Here is a 23,929-nt window from a genome sequence, read left to right as displayed (position 1 = left end):
ATTGGTTATTCAAATATCTTTTCAAATACTTTACAGTGCTTGACTGTAAATATTCCAAATTTGAGCTGTGTTACTTGCTTGTGACTGATGAAACGGGGAACAGAAACAATGGCACATGATCTAAGAAGATTAGCATGCATGCAGTATTGGCAGTCACAGGTGTGACTATCATTTTGCTTGTTAAATGGAGTCAAACCCAGGACCCCCAAAGTTATGAGCATAAACCTCTAGCTCGAGCTACAGGGCTGAATCGCCGCAGTGGTAACTGTAGCAGACTCAGTTTCTATGGATCAGACACAACCGGGGATGCAGCAAGGCATACACTGAACAGTGGGTTACACATGCTTGCTTAAACTTTAATGTCTGCAATTCTTGTGCCTGGAACTTTGAAATTCATTTTCTGACAGTAAAACTCAAATTTCCAGGGAACGCAAACACAAAGAGAGGCACGAGCACAGTTCTATTTACTGGCCCAGGTCTTTGTTGGCCCTATTATTCTGACATAGTACCCATGGAAACTGCTATTAAAAGAAAACTTCAGTAAATCAAAATCTTTTTTTGTTCCTGATCCCACCAACAAGAGTTTTAACAACTAAATTCTCCTTCAGCAGAGGGTTTATTTTAAAATAAGCATCCTAAAACTGTAAGTTTGGAGTGTCATTCCCTTATTTTCAAAGTGCTTTAATCAAGTCATTGTAGGTACTGTGTGACCTAGAGAAGGAGAGAATCTCTAAAACCAGTCAGCGTCGTTTTCCAGATTGTACCCTTTGTTGTTCTTTCACAACAGTAATCCGCCCAAAGTAGGCTGGACTGGTGCAAATTGGATGGGTCTTGTACTGAATGTTGCCACAACAAAACACACAATGAAGAGATAGACGATGGTATATAATTCCCCCTTCACTCCCAGTTATTACAAAGGCACACCAGACCCAAAAATCAGCATGACCAGCCAGTCTCAGGGAATCCAGCAACTTTTACAGGCAGAAAAACGTGCAAAAGACAAACTAGAAGAAGCCAAAAAGAGTAAGTATCTGGCCTGCGTTTATTGTATTTTCCCACTGAATACTCATTAGATAAAAACCACTGTATTTATTTTTAAATGTTGGGTTCTTTTTCCTGGCCAGTGCAACTGAGCTGCCCTGGAAGGTATTGCCATTTGCTGCTGGTTTAGCTCAGATGCAAATTACTATCCCCCAGAGCAAATGGGAAGCAGACAGGGTACTGTACCTGACAACGCCACTATCTAGCCCTAAATGAAGTCAAAGTGAGTTTTGCAAGAGTTAGGGATACAAAGTTAGGCCCTTAGTTATGATAACTTAAAGCTTGTGGCTGCTTACTTTTGATTTGGAGGAACTTTAAAAAAAAAATTAGTCAGCCAAAAGGAATATTTCCAAATCAGAAATCTGGATAATTGATAAGCATAATTATATACATGTACTTAAACTGTGCCCATACTTAATCAGGACCTGAGATGCCAGGTGCACTTACTCTGCTGTGCATGAACATACATTCCTACTGTCATCACCTCAACCACTGCCACACCACATGGGATACTCGCAGAGCCTTTTTAGCTTAAAACACCTTCCAAACCCCTTGGAGCCAGAAACTGACATCAGAATGCTAAGTGCTTCTGGCAGTGCTGAGGCACGGGGATGAGAGTTAGAGTCCGGAAATACAGAAACCCAGCTATTGTTTTGTCAAAGTTACAAAACATATTTATTGATCAAGTACCTGCTTCATCTATATTATTTTTAAGCAAATTATGTTTGTCTCCTCTTTAAGAATTATTGGTGATGAGGAAACAACTAGAACCTGTTCCTGTCATGAACTATTTTATTATTTAGTATCAGAAACAGGGCAAAAGGTAAGACCTTTCTCTAAAAAGGACAAATTTGAAGTACCAGATTCACTCACAATCTAAAGAACTGGGACAGATTTTTGTCTGTATGCTAAATATTGCAATCTGTGCCTATTAGTGTAAATGACAAAACTCTAAATGACTTAAGTGCAAGTAAGGTCAGGCCTTAGCAAGATTCCCATTTGGGATTTCTAAGATCTAGTTTACAGAAAGTTTGTGTACCGGTATGGTCATTCTGGTTAGGGGGATGCTTTTTTTACTGTGATAATTATAGTGGGACTGGTGCTTAAAACAGGCATATTGTATTCTCCTTGCCTTACAGGAATAGCTATAGTAGTGTAGGTATAGTCTACAGTAGAAAAGGTTGCTCTATGAGTGTAGCAATACCACAAAAACTTCCTAGTATAGACAGTTTTTACCAGCAAAAATATGCTTTTGGCAACACAGTTTAGAGCAGGTCCTCAAACAAAATAAGGTACACCAGCAATTGGATTTTTATGCCAATATAGCTGCGTCTACACTAGGGCTTTTGCTGGTATAACAGTGGTCTATCGATGGTATTTTCAGAATTCTTCTATGAACCATAATTTAAAGCATTATAGTTTTTTTATTCACTGTCTGAATGTCCGTGTTTCACAGCAGTAATTTAACACAGACCAGATATACTAGTTTAAATCCAGAATAATTTCAACAACTTCAAAAGAATCACTCTGGATTTAGACCTATGTAAATGACAGCAGAATTTGACTCATGATTGGAAATAAATAAAATAGAATGTAAACAAAAAAAAATATTTCTGAAACAGTCATTTAAAAATACTAATGTATCTGTTATAATTATCACTTAACAGGTAACCTGTGCACATAGTAATTTGTAAAGCAAGTCAAGCATATTCTGTTTCAATTCAGAAAACACCAACTTTGAGCCAATTTGTACCAGTTAACATCAGAAGATCCTGCTCACAGGTTGGCAATCAGCAAATCTCAGTTGCTAAGCAAAACAGTGAACTTGTCCTACCTGTTCTAATGCAACCCTTTTTATGTTAACTGTAAATATGACCTACATTGAAAAACAGCTGTTGTGCAACTTCTCCAGTGGATTTTGCAAAGGGGATAAGCAAATGTCCTCTGGAGCCTAGAATGAGACTACCAACTCATTTCATACATTGCAGAAACAACCTTTGAACCCAAATCTCCCTTTAAAATTCTGCCACCTTGCCTCCCCTATTTTCATTAATAATTACCCAGCTCTCAAAAATAAACATGCATTGTCAGAGCAGGGATGTCAGTCCAGCAAGGCTCCTTTTGGACAAAACAAGAGAGAAAAGAAACACTAATAGAAATAGTTTTTAAAACAAATGATGTATCTGGCCTTTTCTTGGTTAATATCTGGTATATAATGTAATATAAAAACTGCATATACCGATCCACTAACATATATTAAATTTGTATAAAGTGCGGCATATCCTCCTCAAAATGAGTATTCCAAATACCTGTATTGTCTGTATTCGCAAAAAGAAAAGGAGTACTTGTGGCACCTTAGAGACTAACCAATTTATTTGAGCATAAGCTTTTGTGAGCTACAGCTTCATCCAATGAAGTGAGCTGTAGCTCACGAAAGCTTATGCTCAAATAAATTGGTTAGTCTCTAAGGTGCCACAAGTACTCCTGTTCTTTAGACAATTTAATGTGGTCTTGAAACTAAAATGTTCTAATTTTTTTTAAGAATGCCATTTTAGTGCTTGGCAAATTACCATCATGTCATCCATATGTAGACACTTACCAGAGAATCCTCAATTATGTATTTGAAATTCCAAAGCATATTTGAGCAAGGCAGCTTTAGTTTAATGGAAAGTGATACATACATTTTTTTTTGACTAAAGTAAAATGTGGCATTTGCAGAAATGACCGATTTACCATGATTTAGTTTTTATGCATGACTTCACAAACCTGCAGCAGTCCTAAAAATCTCACCAATACTTTACTAATCAAGTCTAGTATATTACTATTAAAAAACTACTGCTCCAAGAGTACATTTTTATTCCTGGCACCTTAGAGTCTAACCAATTTATTTGAGCATAAGCTCTCATCCGATGAAGTGAGCTGTAGCTCACGAAAGCTTATGCTCAAATAAATTGGTTAGTCTCTAAGGTGCCACAAGCACTCCTTTTCTTTTTGCGAATACAGACTAACACGGCTGTTACTCTGAAACCTGTCATTTTTATTCCTGGCGCTATTTAACAATACTTTCCAGCTGAATAGAGGAGATGACAACTAATAAAGGGCTACCGAATCACAAAAGGTGAAACTGCAGCCTGGCCAGCATGATGGCAGTGTAGAGGGGTAAGAGAGCCCTCCCCCCACTCTCCTAGCACCACCTTGCAGGGGTTCGGAGCATCACAGAAGGCGAAGCACCTTCAGCAGAACTGCTATGTCCTTTCCCATACAGGTGGGGAGAGGGGATGGGGAGCAGGCAGAGCCAGTGCTGTTCTGCTGCCTGTGCTCCCCTTCCCCAATAAATGTGCCTTTTCAATGAAATTCTCTTGGTGGAAGATCTGATTATTGTTGCTGAAGTTGGTGGCCAGGGTTTTTGGTCAAAACTCGAAGTCAGCATAATTATACATTTACACACACACACACCATCTCAAATTTATTTATTGATTATTTTTGCCCCTCCCAAAATGAATATAGCAATCTCTCTTTGTCATCAGAATGGCCTTCCTGCCTTCAGATATTTCTAGCAGACGCTTCTCAATAGCCTTGGCTGAATTTCAGTTTTGTGCCATCACCAAACATGTAGTACCAGATCCCCTGACTTGAGCAGAGCAATACTGATTTACACAGGCAGAGAATCTGACCCATAAAGTCATCTGTATCCCTGAACAACAGGCCTAACTTTGAAAAGCAAGACTTGTGCAGATAGGGTAGCAGACAAGAGGTTAGTGTTAGACAAACTGATTCATTAATTTTGGCGTGCCTCTAGTAAAACAGCAGGTTTAGATATATTAATACTTAATGTAATCAGGTGCAGCAGTCTATGCCCTATTACATACGTAGGCAGCAATGTCCACTAGCAGCAATTCACCCGTAGCTCTTCCAAAACAAAGTCACTGGTGTGCCATGACCAATGGTATCATGGAGAAACTAAATGGCTGCCACTGTTAAGTGACAACCAGTGTGTGGCAGCAGATATGGTATATCTTACTTACTAGAACACAGTAAAAAAATTTCTGTTTTTTTTTCTTCATCAGATTAATTACCAAAACCAGAGAAATCCAATTTTGTAATGTGTCTTAGTTTATTTAATATGGGGTCAGGAGGGATTGTTCGTGATTAAATGGGTAACAAATGTACTAGAGATGGGCCCCAGCTGGAATCCCAAATTTGAAACTCCCCCAGACTTAAGGGTAGCTTAGTTAGTTCTCGAGAACCAAACCCAGATTGTGGATGATGTACATCAGCACAGCTCCCATCAAAGTCAATTGGAGCTCCATGGGTTTACATGTGCTGAGAATCTGACACCCTCATTTAATTATTAAGGGGTAGCACTATAAAGCTTCAACTGGAAACCCAGATCTGAAGACCTTCAAATTTAGAGGGGTTGTATTTCAAAATAAAGACCCAACCCCAGCTCCAAATTCTGTTGCTTAGGCCAATCTCAAGTATTTACATGAGTCATTCAATCTATGCTTACTGCTTCTGGATATTTGGAGCAGTAACAGAACCTGATGTAGCAAAGTCTGATTCAAGAAATAGAAGAAAAAGAATATACTTTAATCTTAAATGGGTAAAAAAATGTCCATCCTCTGCCCTTCTCTACAAACTCTTAGTGATCTCCAGTGACATGTGGACTCTGACAAATCTAATTAAGTAAACATAAAAACATTCCACAAGATGGGCTGATGTTCCGTAAATCCACCAGGTTCTACACTGTGTATTACTCCTTCTGTATAAAGGCTTTATATAATCATTCCTGATCCCTCCTTGAATCCCACAATAAGCACATTCAGTGAGTCAAGTAGCCCATAAATCAATATGAGGCTTTTAGGAATTTACTGCTTCTAAATCTATTCACTGAAATGCTGGTAGTGACTTGGGACTGGCCTGCTCACTGAGCAGATAATTTACCCCTGAATCAGTCATTTTTACTTAGAATTTTCTTGAGTTACAGACCCATTAAAAGCACTTTTTCTGGCAAACTTCAGATTCATTTTTGAGCTATGCCTAGGAGAGTTATATTACTGTATGTTACATCTGATATGGCTTCATATGTACAAAACAACTGAAACCAATCCACAGTAGCATGATGTACTACAGAAGAAATGAACAATTGCCTCAATCTGATGCTGCTGTCTGAACTAAATCATGTACCAAAAGTGGATAGTTAGGGCCTGAAAGTGTTCTTACTTACACCAGTTTTACAACAGGTTTCAGAGTAACAGCCGTGTTAGTCTGTATTTGCAAAAAGAAAAGGAGGACTTGTGGCACCTTAGAGACTAACCAATTTATTTGAGCATAAGCTTTCGTGAGCTACAGTATGCATCCGATGAAGTGAGCTGTAGCTCACGAAAGCTTATGCTCAAATAAATTGGTTAGTCTCTAAGGTGCCACAAGTACTCCTTTTCAGTTTTACAACACTGATATCAGTAGAGTTACTCCTGATTTACACTGGTGCAACTGACATCAGAATCAGGCCTTCAGTGTCTAGCAGACTCTGAGAAATGGCATTTGAGGACTACATGCAGGGGAATTTTAGTAGGATAGATTCAAAATGTGACATCTCTTGGCAAGTTTCACTGTAAGAGCAGATTAAAGCTGATCAAAATGCTTAATAATGTATAAAGGCCTGGCATATTTAAGGATAGTGTGGGAGGGGTTGTAGGATTGGCTGGTTTTATCTTAGAAATATAAGGAACATCAACTCTTAGCTCTCCGCTTTTGCTGAAGAACTTATCTGGGGGTTTCAGAAAAGGATTTTTTTTTAACTCTCACACTTTAAATAAAGGGGGGTGCATGTGATGAGCCTTTTTCTCCAAAGCATTAATAAGTGTAAAGTTGTGAATAGGTGTTAACCAAAAAAGAAGCTCTTTTAAATAGACTAAGACTTGCTTTCTTAAATGCCCAACGTTCACTCTCATGGTTCTTGGGTGTGTGTGAACAAATGATTTTTGGGATCACTGACTGAAACAAAAATTGAAAATAAATTGGTTCAAGTCAACCCAAAACAAATATTTCTGGCAAACTGAAAAAGTAAAAAAATATCATTTTTGCTCAGCCTGAAACAAAATACTTAATTTGAGTGGCTTTTACCTATTTTAAATAAAGCTGAAGTAAAATTTCAAATAAAAATCTAAACTTTTGTTTTGAAAACATCAGCATGAAATGTTTAAATTTTTAGGATTTCTTTTTTACCAAAACAATCCAGCAAATTTTATGCAAATTCACAAAATGTTTTGGTTGACCAGAATCTACAATTTTTGGCCAAAAAAAAAAAAAGTTTCATCTGAAAAATGTCATCATGCTCTGCGTGTGATATCATCATTTCATTCATTTATATGTCATCATAGAGTCTTCCAGGCATGACAAGACCTAATATAAAAACAAAAAAACACAAATGTGACAAACCCGTTTCTTTTTCCCCCTTGTGGATCAGTTTTAAATCTAGCATTTATAGCTCCCTCCAGGAGTGCTGGAACAATTTTTATAGTAGGGGTACTGAGAACCATTGAACCAAACTGTAAACCTTGTATAAATAGAAACCACTTCAAGCCAGGGGGTACGGCAGCACCACCAGCACCCCTAGTTCCAGCAACTATGGTTCCCTCAGCTGAAAAGTGCTGGTTTCCCAGACAGCAGTTTGTGGAGAATTTGTAGGATCCTGTAGGGATTAGGGGGATTTTGACAAAATCCTATGAAACAAATACACATATAGATATCAAATTCCAACAGTTATCACAAATTCGTCACTTGTTTCATGTTCCAATTCCATAAGCAACATGTTTCTATTAATTCTTTCTCTCTCCTCCTACACAGAGCATCCTGTCAGATCCAGGAGTTACATAGATCATATCCAACACTGCACTGATTTTACACACTGTTAGTACTCATTGACATCAGTGTGACTGTTCACAGTGTGTAAAGTTAAGCATGTACATAAGTCATTTCAGAATCAGGGCCTTAGTCTTTATTACAGCCTAAGGGTCACTTAGCATAATACAGTAAAAGCTGGGTTATCCGACACTTTATCAACCAGAAAGCGCTATTAACTGGCATTTCTGATATCTCCCATCTAGTAACTGGGACTAGTATACTGCCCAGGAGGTTATGCAATTGTACATTCTTCACTCTACTTTCATGCAAAAGAGGCAGAAGACAAGTAAGCAAGCTGACGTCAGGGATTTATTCAAAACAGCAGCTTCCAGGGTGTGTCATAGGGTCATTACAGATTCAGCCCAATCTCCTACACCTTCTACATCTACAAATGATAATTGATGTTGATAATGATGACCCTGAGGCACTGCAACATCCTGAAGTGTCTTCTGAATCATCAAAGATTAAATTATATTCAGTATAGTTTTAATGTTAAGTGTATTTTTAGTGATCTGGGTGTATGCCATGCGCTTCCCATAGTGATATATAGTTTCATAAGATAACCTACTGTATAGAAAACTTTACCTGTATAAACGTAAGTGCTTCAAGAAACCAACCACTCTGAAGTGCAGTACTGGAATGATGAGTCCTTGTATACTATTTTATTCTTGATTCATTTTATTGTATTCTAATTCTTTGAAAATTGGTATTCCATTGGTAAGTATAACTCTTAGCTAACCGCACACTCCTGCCCCTTCCCCATCCCACCCCCATTCCTAACATGCCGGATAACAAAGATTTTTCTGTAATAAATAAATAAATTAATATTGATTTTGCCATCACTTTCATGTTTCCACACATTAGAAAACAAAAGCTGCTTTGATGTCCTCTGTGTCTTAATCACCCACCTGTGCATTTTACAAGTGTTAGGATGAAAGGGGGGCGGGCAATAAAATGTAAATGTTGCAACTTAGCTTGTTAGTGGCTGAGCTGTATCTTCAAAGTGCCTTGGAAATTTGCCAGCATTAAATAGAATCCAGTTGGTGTGGACTGAAGGGTTCCTGGCAGCGAATCAATACAGCAAATCTTATAGAATAATGTCTCTTCCAATCAGTGACAACTCAAACCTGTTCTCTGATTGCTACTGTTGCCAATTAAGCAAAGATAAGCATTTTATTTGAACATGAAGCAGTGATAAGAAATGGTCATTTATGTTGTGATAAAGAAAATCAGTTGAAAATGCCATATGCTCTATTGTTGACAACCCTACCCATTTTTTATGATTGTTGTGTACTTGTAGACAAGAAGGGCCTGATACCATAGGTTGGGCGCTTTCGTGACTTAGGACCACAAGTTCTATTGGCTTTCAGTGGAACCTGTGTTCCCTAAATCATTTAGGCACTCCTGAAAATCTTACTCGTAAACTGCAAGCAATCAAAACTCTCAAGTACTTTACTGGGGATTCAGCACATGGAATACTATGCTGTGTAGAATAAGTACTGTGTGGAGACAACCATCTCTTCAGGCACAATGCTAATTTCAAAGTAACCCTATGTTTCCTCTCTCTGTCCAGGAAAGGGAAAGAGACTGAAGCAAGCCAAAGAAGAAGCCATAGCAGAGATAGACCACTACAGGTTACAGAGGGAGAGGGAATTCAGGCACAAACAATCTAATGTAAGTAAGAAGCTTACATACATATTTCACAATGTCCATGGAAGTCAATAGAGAAGGGGAGGACATGATTCAATAAGCATTGTATTAAGTCCTTACTGTAGATCCTTTATATACGGTACACTATCAGCTGTCCAACAATTCATAATGAATTTACTTATTCACTGAAAATATTAGCAATGGTGCTGGACTTCAAAGTTCGGCTCTTTTCACAAACTTCAGGGACTTTTGGATCTGGGGCTTTGGATCCAAACCTTACTAAAATTCAGGACTGTTCAGATGCTGGGGATCATTCAGGCCCGTCTCTTGGGAAATATATATAATGCACATATTTTTTGAAAAGTACCTTCAGTTTCTCTTTTTTAATGCCAGGCAGATTTTCTGTTAACATCAGAGCAGAAGCTGGAGTAAGGTAGAATTCTGGTTGCTAACTAATATACAAATAGTTCAGCTGCAGTGACTCAAAGCTTATCGATGTCAACAGTTATCTTTCCACTGACTTCAGAAGGCTTTGGGTCAGGCCCTATGAAAAGCTATTGCGTTTATTCATTTATAGTGTCGGACAAAATTTTACAGGCAAAACGTTTTTTCAGTGAAAAATGCAGATTCAACAACACCACAACGTTTTACAAGTTTGTGTTTATGTCATCAAAATTTGGTTGCAAAAAAACCAAAACAAAAAACAGAATTCTGATCAAATGTGAACTTTTTGTTTTGGAAAATTTTTGGTTTGAAATGACTTTTCATTGCAAAATTTCCTTAATTTGTTTATATACATAAAAATCCAAAATGATCTTTCTTTCAACTTTTTGATTCACCAACAAGTGGAAAAATATTCATTTTTGGTCCAAGCCAAACAATTTTTTTAAACTGTCCGTGAAATGCAAAATCTATTATTTATCTAGTTCTGATCATTTAATCTTAGCTTCCAACTATGCACACAGCAACATCTGTTCAAAACTGATTTCTTTTTCCATTACATTTTTCAGAGTAAAACAGTAATCTGGCTGGCATTTTTTCACCTGAATTTCTGAAATTTAGTAAATTTTAGATATTCCATCATTTTTCAATTTTCTTTGCTGTTTTCATGAAGGGGTATCACAAACTATTCTCTTTGCTTTACTGGACTTCCTTTTTGTCTGATTCCGTGTAAAGCTACAACAGCTGAATGGGGTGGGGAGGAGAAGAGGAAGTCAAATTTATCAGCTTGTCACTTCAGCCAGAGTGTCAGCTCCAAGAGATAATCTCACAGTAAAGCAGGCAGACTTGTCCTGCACATGCTATTTCAGATTTTTACTGACAACTGAAAAAAAGGTAAAATATCTTTCAGATGTGTTCACCTTTACATTCAAGCCAGAAAGAGAGAAATTGTCGTCTGATGTCTGAAACAGCAAAGGAGACAGAAATTTCTCTGTGCCTTACTTTGAGCAAAGGAGAAAGAAATTTCTCTGTGCATTATTTTGAGCACAATCTTCTCATTACACCCACAATTACCACACTGAGCTAATATTGTAGATTGTGGATTGAAGCAGTTTACACAAGACTACAAGAGCACATACAGCTCTTCCAATGCCAGCATGTTGTAAACGATCATTACAACCCTCCTTCACTTTCCCTGACCCCTTTATGTCGGACATTTGTCTGTCCCAGAAGAATGACAACATTATTAACCCAAGCCTGGAGGGCAGTACGGAGGGCAGTGCCAGAGCAGTGGTCCCTAACTAGTTCATGTGCTGGCTCATGTGTTCCTATGAAAACATTTATAATTCCACAGTTATTACAGCCACATTTAAAGTTCCCCATTGTACTTAGCATCTTGACTGTGGCTCATTAGAGACATGTTGGACTAAATTCTGTGCGGACTCACACCCCAGCCACAACGTATCAGACCATAATACACAATAACAATAAACAACAATTGGTGTTGAATAAGAGTGATAATTGCTAATATCCACTTTAGCAGCGTGCAAAATTTGAGCACAGATCTGGATACAAAATTTGCCAAACAGCTCTATCTTTATAACAGACTAAATCAACTCTCTCCCCAGGATTCTAACTTTGGGGTGTACAAAATCCATTTCTGAATGTTGAGAGTCTCTCTCATAGTGAAATAACACTATGGCCCTTCCACATGAGGATCTCCAAGAGCTCGATAAACATGAATGAATTAAGCCTAAGAAATGGAGTGTAAATAAGTGCATAATTTACCTGGTTAATTTAAACTACAATGAACGGGTTACACAACATCCTTAAGGTATGGCACCTACCTATGGAGATACAAGGCCTGATGCTGATCTCATTCATACCAGATGTAAGATTAGGAGCAACACTATGGAAGTCATTGGTCTGACACTGCGGTAAAATCCTCAAAGTCAAAACAGATCATAACTTAAATACAACATCAAATGAAGTTCAATAATATGAAGGGTTTGAAATCAGTAGTAGAAAACAAGAACATGAAAAAATCCAGGCAGAAATTCAATCGTTAATTAACTTACAACACTGTATGTTTTTCCTATGGTGTGAATTAAGGGGGAAGGGTCCCTGGTGTGGAGGAGGCTCCACCCAAGTGCGTAGTAACACTCTTGAGCATTTTCCATAGGGTTGATTTGGAGACAACATCTAGCTACCCTGAATCTGCATAAAGTTCTCTCTATGGAGATGGCTCGCTATGTGGAAGGAGTCAGATCTTTCCCAAGTAAAGGCCCTCAGGGTTTGGCCCAAAGTTAAGATACATATAATGCTAATTATTATCCTCAGAAAAATAATTATTACAGATAATGATAATCCCTTCCCAGCATTTAAAATTTTGTTTGTTTCCTTTTATTTCTCTCAAACTAGCAAAAGTTTTAATTCTATATTATAGACCAATTGTTTACTCGATGCTACTTAGAAAATGAATATCATTTCAATGGAAATCCTTCTAGAGGATAATCTTTATTCATTCACTTTGTCATCTTTGAAGGCAAAAATTGGGCTAAAGTCACAAGGAAAATGAATTTGGTGATATTAGGTGAGCAGCAAGAGACCACTGATTTGGTCGCCTTCATGTATCCTCTCTACACACACATAACATGCATCTTTTGAAAGCTTATTATGTCTACTTTAAGATGAAGTATATTGTGGACCTGTCAAATGGTGCTGTTACCACAGAAATGAGAACAAACAATGACACTATCAACACGTTAAAATGACTACTTTGAAATATTTGCATTAGTTTCTGGTAGTTTAATGACTCTCTGTACTATTTCAAGACATGAAATCGGATTTTTTTGTGACCTCATATCATCACAATAGCAATCTAAAGGGTAAAACAAAATGTAATAATAAATTTGTTAAGAGCACTCAGGGCCTCAAATGCAAAAAAATCACAAGCCACGTAGAACACAGCTGAATTGCTTACCTGCAGCATTTGATTTGCAGTACAAGCTGCATACACATCAGAATCAACAAGAAGCTCTAGCAATCCTGCATCTCCCCAGAATTTCCCAATACATGCTATAAAACAGCACAAGGTACAAATCATAGAATCATAGAATATTAGGGTTGGAAGGGACCTCAGGAGGTCATCTAGTCCAACCCCCTGCTCAAAAGCAGGACCCATCCCCAATTAAATCATCCCAGCCAGGGCTTTGTCAAGCCTGACCTTAAAAACTTCTAAGGAAGGAGATTCCACCACCTCCCTAGGCAACGCATTCCAGTGTTTCACCACCCTCCTAGTGAAAAAGTTTTTCCTAATATCCAACCTAAACCTCCCCCACTGCAACTTGAGACCATTACTCCTTGTCCTGTCCTCTTCCACCACTGAGAATAGTCTAGAACCATCCTCTCTGGAACTCTCTCTCAGGTAGTTGAAAGCAGCTATCAAATCCCCCCTCATTCTTCTCTTCCGCAGACTAAACAATCCCAGTTCCCTCAGCCTCTCCTCATAACTCATGTGTTCCAGACCCCTAATCATTTTGCTGTTCATATTGGTACCAAGTTCATTTGAGACAGTCCATTTCACTTGCCGAGCAACAGCATACAGCTGCTGATTCTTGGTGTCAAGGACATGCTGCTGTCCTACAGCGGCTGACATTTCAGCACTGTAGGACAGACTCTGGCCTTGGCAGCTGTCTTGTATCCACAATAGGTGCATATGCAACTACTGTGTAGGTGCTTTTCTTTGTTGCAAGCTATCAATATCATTTGGTATTGGCAGGACATCACGAGGTAATAGTCTTAAAGACACCAGGAGAAATCTTGGACAGAGTTCATTGGTAAGATACCAAAGTTTATTTTCTCAAGTACTTTTGCATGGCAAGTCAGTTCTGGACGTGTTCTAGTTTTTCAAATGCTGCATACTGCATCAGAGACTCTAATTACTCGGGGAGACTAAGTGACTTTTCTTTCCCATGGTTCAGTGAATTTCTCATGATGCTGGACTATCTGCAGTTTGTTCTTGAAATAGCACTCTAGCCACGGAATGGAAGGTATTCTTTCCATCAGTGGTCTCTGTGTTGATGTCTATACTATCATCTCCATCATGAATGAGATTTCTACCAGCATGAAGTGGTTCAATTCCGTTTGGAATGAGCACACCTCACTGGAGTCTTTCTACTTCGGCTGTTGCCGCATTAGTCATGAATCACCTTAGCTCATCATAATTGATGCAGAATCCCTGATGATGTTGTATGTCAATTAAATCTGCTTGACCCAAACTCAGGTGTAGCTGCATAGCAAAGCTTATGTGTAATGGTGTGATAATTTTGGACCTGTTAAATACTATGCACTGCACGACTGAGAAGCAACTCCTCTGACTGTCTTCTGAGGTATGACACTCATTGCTGTCTGAGTTATATGCCTCTTTATCTAGCAACCAAAGGACAAACTCCTGCACTAATTAGGGTACAAAAGCAGCTAAGCTCTGTAAACTGCAATCACCTGGCATTGGATAATATGCGGAGGCTTTCATTTTGGCTATTTCAGACTGAAGGACTGAAGTAGCATTATGCAAAACCACTTGTTCATTTGAAAGCTGGTCATCAGGCTCACTCATCAGAAGAACATCTATAAAACATTTGGATGATTTAAGTTCCTGCTTCAGATGACTAGCAGCTTAGATACCATCAGCTAATGTCATTGCACTGAAGAGAATGATGGTAGACTTGCCTTGTCCATGCTGTGCATGGAATGAATTTGCAAAACCTCATTGTTGTTTCTGATCTTGCCTGTAATTTGGGACTGGAATAGCTTGCAGCTTCTACATCTGAGAGAAGTAGAGCTTTATAGCTTTTTAGCAGCTTGGACAGGAGAAGAGCCTTCTTGTTTCACATAAAGATCATTGTCTATCTCTTCAATCAGCTGATAAAATGCAGTGTCATAAGTGTAACTAGATGGTTTTGCTTTAAGATTTATTTTACATAAATAGGAAGAAAGGCATGTTGAGTGATACAGTGCATCCTTAGCAATCAAGTCTTCCACACATAGTCTGTGCAACATGTCATCATCTCCTCTTTCAAGTGCTGTCTCCCTTACATTGGTTGCTCTCTAAAATGTTTCTAATTTACAACATTTCTTATTTTTATTGTGTGTTTCTCTCAAGTAAACAATGCACCAGGATCAAACACTGGAGGATGTGCTTGCTCTGGTGACTATGAAAGCATGTGAACATGATGCTGTCTGCTCAGATTCAGAGTCTGTTTTCTTTCCTGGGTTCAATACATTCCTGACATGTGCCAAATTTGACTTGCTTGTGTTTTTCCAAAAGCAGCCCCGGTGATAGAATATTGGTGGCACATCACCTAAACTAGATAACTCATCCAGTCGCCACCAATACAATTCATCTCTCCTGGCTTCGGCTGCCAGCACCACAGAATTCTGTGCAGCTCTGGTGGCTTCTGACAGTTTTGCGTTCTTTTGATTTTTTTGACAAACAACTCATTTTTCAATGCTTGTGGGGAATCTTTTTCTCTTTAACGTAAGCTTTACGGGACTTGTATCCTCCACAACTTCATATATTTCCCTGTGAAGGTAAAATTCCCACGGTATATTGTGAGCATTATCACAACCACCACCACCATTTTTCATTTTGTAGACGTATACAAATTTGTGCTAAATTAGATACAGTTTAGACCTATGGTACTATCAAAATTGCCATTTCCATTTAGTGAGCACTTGATTGAAGCCCAGCATGAAGCTGTGTATTGTCATCTCTAACAGGAATACTGATCTGTGCAAAATTAAATTTAAAAGCTAGATTCTAGACTATTTCAGTGGCTTGTACTACATGCATAGGCAATTACAAATTAAAACCTCCTACCAGGCAAACTATTTGCTACATTGTATGTACAAAAGCTTATAAATGGAGGCACATTACATTAGGAATTCACATGCATTTAAATCTACCCACTATGCAGTATAAACCATTGGCACATAATCTGCTACTACTGGTGCCCAACCTTCAGCAAGAGTTTGATCTGGTCAGCAAATTTCAATTGAAAATATAGGAAACTATAATCACGTGTGAGACCCTGACAATTCAGAATATGCAATGCAAAAACATTTCATGTAAGTATGTTGCAATATGTTGATATTTGCCCTTTTTATCACATGCTAAACAGCGTCATCATTTCTGAAAAGAAAAACAAACTTGGCCATGCAAAACTAATATATATTTTTTAATACATTGTCATTTGGTAGCTTGGACCAATAAACACCACATTGAGGTGTTGAAATTAATGTAAACAGTATTTGTGGAACTGTGCAAAAAAACGACAATCATTTTGGGTACCATTGTTTCACTTTGCCTTAAGGCTTACAGTACCCCTTGATAGCTCTACATCAGACCTCATCTAAACACACACAAAATAAATTTTCCAATGATACATGATGAGGGTGTGCCAACATTAAACTCCAAAAATATGGCCCTTTTTGGAGAATTGCTGCTCACCTATATGCTCCCTTGTATCTTGTGACCATTGGACCACAACACAATTTGCCTCAACAAGTAGCCTCTGCTCAAGAGAACCACAAGACTGAAACAGTAGTAAGGGTGTGCCTTGGAACCACAAAACCTAAAATTCATACTATGTATTGCTCCTTTATCACACTCACAGGATGTTCTCTTTCGCTATGGGTAGCTACTGTATATTGCACTATTTTTAGAATTATCTGCAGCAACAGACCAGAGAAAAACTGCAACTCTTATGGAAAAGCCCTATAGAATTGAATATTGATGACTACAACTGGATTCTATAGCGATCTAAGAGGCTATCAATCTCTATTCATTTCTTTTCCCAGGTTTTGTGAGCCATCCTACAGCAAGGAAGATTATGTTCGATTAAACTCTTTAGGACTTTTCTATAAGGGAAGCACACTCACAGGAAGTTGGGGCAGTGGAGGGATAAGGCACAGATTTGGAATGTGTGCATCTGTTTACAACATAACCTTGCTAAAATGTTCCGCTAGTCTAGAAAGAAGGGAAGATACAATTACATCCAAAGCGAATGTCCTGATATTTATTGTGCCAGAAGCTGTCTGGTATTTGGCCAGATAAGAAAATGTAATATTAAAAGGCCTCAAATGAGGCCTATTGAGGGTTATACATCAGTAACCATGGAAGATGTTTCAGTGCTTTGGAAACACAAAGGCTTCATTTTTATTTATTTATTTATTAGGAAGCATTCCCATCTTCCACACTTCAAAAGCCATGGTTTGCATTAATTTTATGAGCTCAAACAAACCTATCAGTGATAGAATGTAGTGGATTAATCAATAAAATGAAAATATTCAAAAATGTTAAAGAGAAAAAACTCTTCATAAACATTGTACGCAACAGTGACATTGGAAACCTGCACTACATGGGGACATTTAAAACGCTAACAAGTATCCAAAGCGTTCCCATTAATCCTGTTTATTATGTTTATGGTTTAATGTACTTTAAACCTTACTTTTACAGAGCACTGTGAAAGGTTTGCATAATGTTTATGTTCAGGGATAGAAAGACATTCTTAGAGGCTGCCCTGGCTACAGTAAACACGGCTGTGATGTAAGCCTTTATTTTGCTCATAGGGTTTCTCTTGTTTTGCCTTTGTAGATAATGGGATCCCAAGGTAACCTCTCCACTAAAATAGAAGAGCAAACAACAGAAAAAATCCGAGACATCACCAGTAGCTTCCACAAGTATATGGAAAACATAATGAAACAACTTTTGAACATTGTATATGACATCAAGCCTGAAATCCACCCAAACTACAGAGACACAGTTTAAATCCCATTGATGTGTGCATGTATCAACAGAAGGCACACAGTTTTCCTAGTAACCCAAATCATCATCTCCTTTATGGGATTGTCTGTACGTGAAAGAGAAACACTAAGCCCAAAGCACACAGCTATACACAAAAATTTTTATGTGACAAAATTCTACGAGGTTTCCCAAGAATTTGGTGGAATGGATTTGTTTTTCCTATTGATAGCTATTACCCTGTCATTTAAATAGTAGAAAGTTGACAACAGCAGAACAAGTGATTATTTGACACTGACAGCTTTTTAGTGGGTGTCTTTATTTCTTTTCTTATATAAAGTGTTCTGTACTACTTGGGGTATTGCATGAAATTGTTTGTCCCAATCCTTAGTACATTTAAAATGATCAGATATGTAATAATGTTTCATTTTACTTAAAATTAAAGAACTTCTTTCTTGTTTTGAGCAAATGGACTGTGTTGGTTATGGATATTATAGTAGTAGGCTGTTTCAGTTTCCTGTATGCATTTGCAATGACCTGTCTAGAGTAATGACCCTTAAATCACAATTCAGACAAGTTGGGCGACCAACACGACTAGAACAACGCTACATGCAATAACATAGTTCATATTTCCACAGTGGTGGCTCTTCGTAATTTGTAAAATGTAAATGCACAATATAGTTCTGGCTGATTTTACATATTTACCTGCCCATGCCACTCTCAAAGAATTGTCCTACTGTTAAATTGCACCATATACCCTACAGGCTTTGCTTTAGGTCTGAAAATCGATATAAATGATTTATACTAATAATGAAATAGCTTTAGCTCAAGATACATAACAGAATATCTGTCATGAAGCAAAAAAAATTAGGTAGGGCTGTTTTCTGCAATCCTTACATTGAATAGTACCTAAATCCATGAGGAGTTTCACTGAAATCAAATTACTTAGGGCCAGATGCTGTTGCTTTTACATTGGGCCAGATTCTCCCATCTTTACTCACTTTGAGTAGTATGTGAGTCCTCAAATAGCTCCATTGATTTTTGTGGAGTAGAATACTACTCAAGGTGAGAATAGCAGAATCTGCCCCATCCTGATCCAGCCCCTTAGAAGTCATTGGAAAAACTCCCATTAACTTCAATGGGATTTTGATCAGGCCCTATGTCATGAGCTCAGCTGAAGGCTTGTTTTCATTAGAAAATTATGTCAAGTTAGATCATAACCTTAAGGAGTTGCAATAACTAGCAAAACAATTACCATGACTTTTTTTAGTCTATGTAGACTGAAACAAGTTGTGTTCCACTTCATGCCAGTGGGTCATACGCAAATCCTTGTTCCAGTTAGGTTTACCCAGATGACATGGCGTTAAACACAGCTTGTCTCTGTGCAGAGAGACTGCACTGCCATAGTAAACTGTGTCAGTTAACATGAGTCCTCAAGGTTGTATCCTAATTCTATATAATCATCTAGTGAAAACAAGTGCTGATTATTACATTTTCTGTGGTTGCTTAGACTCTGCGTATACAAGCATACTTCAGACATGAAAATTTATGTCTGTTCTGAATTCCAGACTAAGAGAATACTGAGTATCAAGGAAAATATTTTTTGGGTGGCTTCTTAGCAGTTGCTAACAGAGCACTTATTCTGATGTTTCAAAATGAAAAGATACACTGATTTGCTAGTGGAATGAAGATATGGTGTGAGTTAAAACAATTCAGGGAGAATGGTGTAAGACAATTTCTTGTAATGGTTGCAACTTAAAAGTGTGGAATAATTGTTTTCAGAAAGCTTTAAAGCTTTTCAGACAGAGGATTATCTTCTGATTTCAGTTAATCTGGTGTAATGCCAAAATAAGTACAGTGATTTTAGTGGAGGTACTCCAAATGTGCACAGGATTAACTGAACCTGGTGTACAATGTAGAGGATAACTAACATAATTGTTTCAGAGTAGCGGCCGTGTTAGTCTGTATCCGCAAAAAGAAAAGAAGTACTTGTTGCACCTTAGAGACTAACCTATACCAGAAACCTACTGGCCGCTATGCTTACCTACATGCCTCCAGCTTTCATCCAGACCACACCAAACAATCCATTGTCTACAGCCAAGCTCTACTATACAACCTCATTTGCTCCAACCCCTCAGACAGAGACAAACACCTACAAGATATCTATCGAGCGTTCTTACAACTATAATACCCTCCTGCTCAAGTGAAGAAACAGATTGACAGAGCCAGAAGAGTACCCAGAAGTTACCTACTACAGGACAGGCCCAACAAAGAAAATAACGGAAAGCCACTAGCCATCACCTTCAGCCCCCAACTAAAACCTCTCCAACGCATCATCAAGGATCTACAACCTATCCTGAAGGACGACCCAACACTTCAATCTCTTTGGTCACTCAATTACAGACATAAAAGTGGCAATTCTTCAACAAAAAAACTTCAAAAACAGACTCCAACGAGAGACTGCTGAATTGGAATTAATTTGAAAACTGGACACAATTAATTTAGGCTTGAATAAAGACTGGGAGTGGATGTGTCATTACACAAAGTAAAAATATTTCCCCATGTTTATTCCCCCCCACACACACACACTGTTCCTCAGACGTTCTTGTCAACTGCTGGAAATGGCCCACCTTGATTCTCACTACAAAAGGATTTTTCCCCCCCGCTCTCCTGCTGGTAATAGCTCACCTTACCTGATCACTCTTGTTACAGTGTGTATGGTAACACCCATTGTTTCATGTTCTTTGTGTATATAAAATCTCCCCACTGTATTTTCTACTGCATGCATCCGATGAAGTGAGCTGTAGCTCAAGAAAGCTCATGCTCAAATAAATTTGTTAGTCTCTAAAGTGCCACAAGTACTCCTTTTCTTTTTGCGGATACAGACTAGCACGGCTGCCACTCTGAAACCTGACACATTGTTTCTCTGCTTCACCACAGAGCTCCACCTCTTCCTCTTTGGCTTCTAAATAAATGTTTAAAGACAGTGCATAGATCTTGTGGAAGTGATATGTGAATCAGTGTGAGGATGGATTGAATACTACAGAATATAGCAGCAGGTAAGGATTGAATACTACAGAATATATCATGAAACGCTTGATATTAAAAAGCACAAAAATCCAGCTTTTAATGATTACATTTCTAGAGCTCAGCAGATGAGGTATTTGCCTTGCAGAGAAAGGAGTGGTAAGGAAAAAATATGCACCAATAGGTTTCCCACCTGTTATTGGAAAGTTGGTGTACTAATATGATGCAATTTGGTGTATTGCTGAGCTGCATTGTATTAAAAAAAAATGTGCCCACTAAACGACAGCAGTATGTGAAGTGATGCAGTGTTGTTTAGCAGAGCAGGGAGTAAGAGTAAATAAACCAGGGCTCTGCTCCAGTTTCTGCCATTGACTCAGTGTGTAGCCTTGGACAAATCATTTGAACTCTGTGTCACAGTTTACCTATCTGTTAAATGGGAATAATACTCCTCCCTCATAGTAAAGCATTCCACGATGCTCTAAAAAAATAGTGGGCCCAATACTTCAAGTTGCTAAACCAGAGGATACTCGTGAGGGGTTCATCTCTCACTGGCCCCTCCATTATTATCAATGATGATGACATTATCTTCATAATGACATCATTAACAAGAATGTAATGTTGCAAACATTTATCATCTTTCTAATCACTAGATCTTCAGCTGATGTGCACTGGTGTAGCAGCATTTCTGCATTGCCAACTAGTGCAATTTTGTCACAAGTCTGCAAGGTAAGATGCTTTTTGAAACATCACAGCTCCTAGATTCATACAATTAGAGGGGTATCTCTGGGTTCATTTTGTTTAAAGTAAGTTTCTAGTCCTCGTGGTTGCAGAGAAAAGCCTGAAAATGTGACCTGAAGGGTCAGAAACAAGAAGGGAAATAGAAAGAAACCAACTATGGTTTTGTATGTTTGGTTGGTTGGTTGGTAGGTAATCTCGTGCTTTTTAGGGACCTGGCTCATGATTTGTGAACATTTAGGGTGGGCAAACCTGCACTGTCTTTAATAAATCTCTGTAAATTTACACCAACTGAGGATCTGGTCCTTCGTGTCTTTCCAAAATATTGCATAGCATAGATAGAATAGTACCAATTAGAATAGCAGTTACAAAGTGATGGCAGTTAGGCACAAGTGATCAGTGAGAATACAAATTGAGCAAAACAAGTACCAAATCAATTAGCATACCAATTACCAGACACCAAGCCAACTAGAATTCCACTTTCAAACCCAATTACCAATTACAATGCCAACTGCCTATTTATAAAATGATAAAATATATAATTTAAATAACATTTTAAAAATATAAAAATAGCATTTAAAAACTAATATAAAATATTGACATAAAAACAAAATGTTTTGATTGACCCCAAAAAAATTAGTTTCATAGGAAATTTTCAAAATTTTGAATTTTTTTTCCTGTTCAGAATGATGTTTTTTATGTCAGAGTTTCTCATAGAACAGCTCTAGTGATATATCTGCTGCACTCATAATGTTCTAGTCTGCTTCATGACATCCCTTCCCCCTGCCCCAAGCCAGTTCCATCAAGGAGGACAGTTACTCTCCCCAACACACTGCACATTTAGTAATATGGCAGAAATTCATAGAAGCATAGAGTTGTAGGACTGGAAGGGACCTCGAGAGGTCATCTAGTCCAGTCTCCTGCACTCATGGCAGGACTATGTTTTGTCTACACCATCCCTGACAGGTGTTTGTCCAAGCTGCTCTTAAAAATCCCCAATGATGGAGATTCCACAACCTCCCTAGGCAACTTATTTCCAGTACTTAACCACCATGACAGTTAGGAAGTTTTTCAAAATGTCCAACCTAAACCTCCCTTGTTGCAATTTAAACCCAGATCTTACAATAACATTGATTATTGTTGTTTAGAATTTGAACACAAATGCAGACCACAGGATGGGCACTTAGGGGGATGTTTGCAAAGGCACAAAGATGTCTAACTCTCCTTGACTTTCTCTGAGAATTGGGTACCTAACTGCCATTGGAACCTATAAAAGTGCCCCCTCTTATAATTATAAATGAAATCAATGGCTAAATAAATCTCAGGCAATTCTCTAGGAAGTTTCCCTTGTGCCAATCTCACATCTCCTCCTGGCACTTTGTGTTACAACAGGTTTCAGAGTAGCAGCCATGTTAGTCTGTATTCGCAAAATACAACAGGTTTTCAAAACATGTACAACTGTGTAGGGACCAAAATTTCCATTTCATGGGAAATTTCATGATTTTGAAATTTGTTTTAATTCCAAATCTTGCTTCCACTAAAATCAATCACAAACCATTTGTTGATTTCAGTGGGAGTAGGACTGGGTCCACAGTTGGACAGCTGCCATCATATAGCCTAATGAATTGGTTAAATCCTCCAAAGGCTTGCAATCTAAAGTTATAAAAATGCCTCTGCTGCCTCAAAAGGAAGAGCTGCACTATAAAAGATGACTTAAAACCAAACTCAGTTCCCCAGAAAAAGAGAATTAAGAGAAACAGTCAAAAGCTAGGAAGGAAGTGCAACAGCTGGTTTGAGAAACTCCTGGCACAAACAGGTTTCAGAGTAACAGCTGTGTTAGTCTGTATTCGCAAAAAGAAAAGGAGTACTTGTGGCACCTTAGAGACTAACCAATTTATTTGAGCATAAGCTTTCGTGAGCTACAGCTCACTTCATCCGAAGTGAGCTGTAGCTCACGAAAGCTTATGCTCAAATAAGTTGGTTAGTCTCTAAGGTGCCACAAGTACTCCTTTTCTTTCTGGCACAAACAATTATTTCCAAGTCTTGGGATTTTTTAGCTTGTGAAATGATATCCTGCTGCACTTGTGCTGTCAGAGTTTCTCTAGATGTCTACACTTAGGGATAAATGTTCATTTATGATCCATAGGGATTTAATGGCATGATTCCTATTCATGGGAGATCTGTGACTCCATCTAAATCCCGTCATGCAGGGTGGATAGTGTATCCATAAGAGTGTCTTCCCCATCTCAGTTTCATTTCATGTTACCTGGAGAATGAATTCAGAGGGGTGTTTTTCTGACTAACCATTAAGCAATTTCCTACAAG

The 23,929-nt window shown here is 38.2% G+C and overlaps 1 protein-coding gene across 1 annotated transcript; it reads left to right on the top strand.

The window, feature by feature from the left end:
• The first annotated feature begins 881 nt into the window (after window positions 1-881).
• Window positions 882-18,311, top strand: ATP6V1G3 (ATPase H+ transporting V1 subunit G3). The gene is made up of 3 exons (XM_048862132.1): window positions 882-1,023; window positions 9,521-9,621; window positions 17,696-18,311. Exons 1-3 carry the CDS (start codon window positions 942-944, stop codon window positions 17,867-17,869), a joined length of 357 nt encoding a protein of 118 aa, XP_048718089.1. The 5' UTR covers window positions 882-941; the 3' UTR covers window positions 17,870-18,311.
• The last annotated feature ends 5,618 nt before the right edge of the window (window positions 18,312-23,929 follow it).

The sequence above is a fragment of the Caretta caretta genome, chromosome 8 (genome assembly GCF_965140235.1).
Source record: "Caretta caretta isolate rCarCar2 chromosome 8, rCarCar1.hap1, whole genome shotgun sequence".
Taxonomy (NCBI): Eukaryota; Metazoa; Chordata; order Testudines; family Cheloniidae; genus Caretta; species Caretta caretta.
Note: the sequence above shows the minus strand (reverse complement) of the source record. Positions and strands in the feature narration are given on the sequence as shown.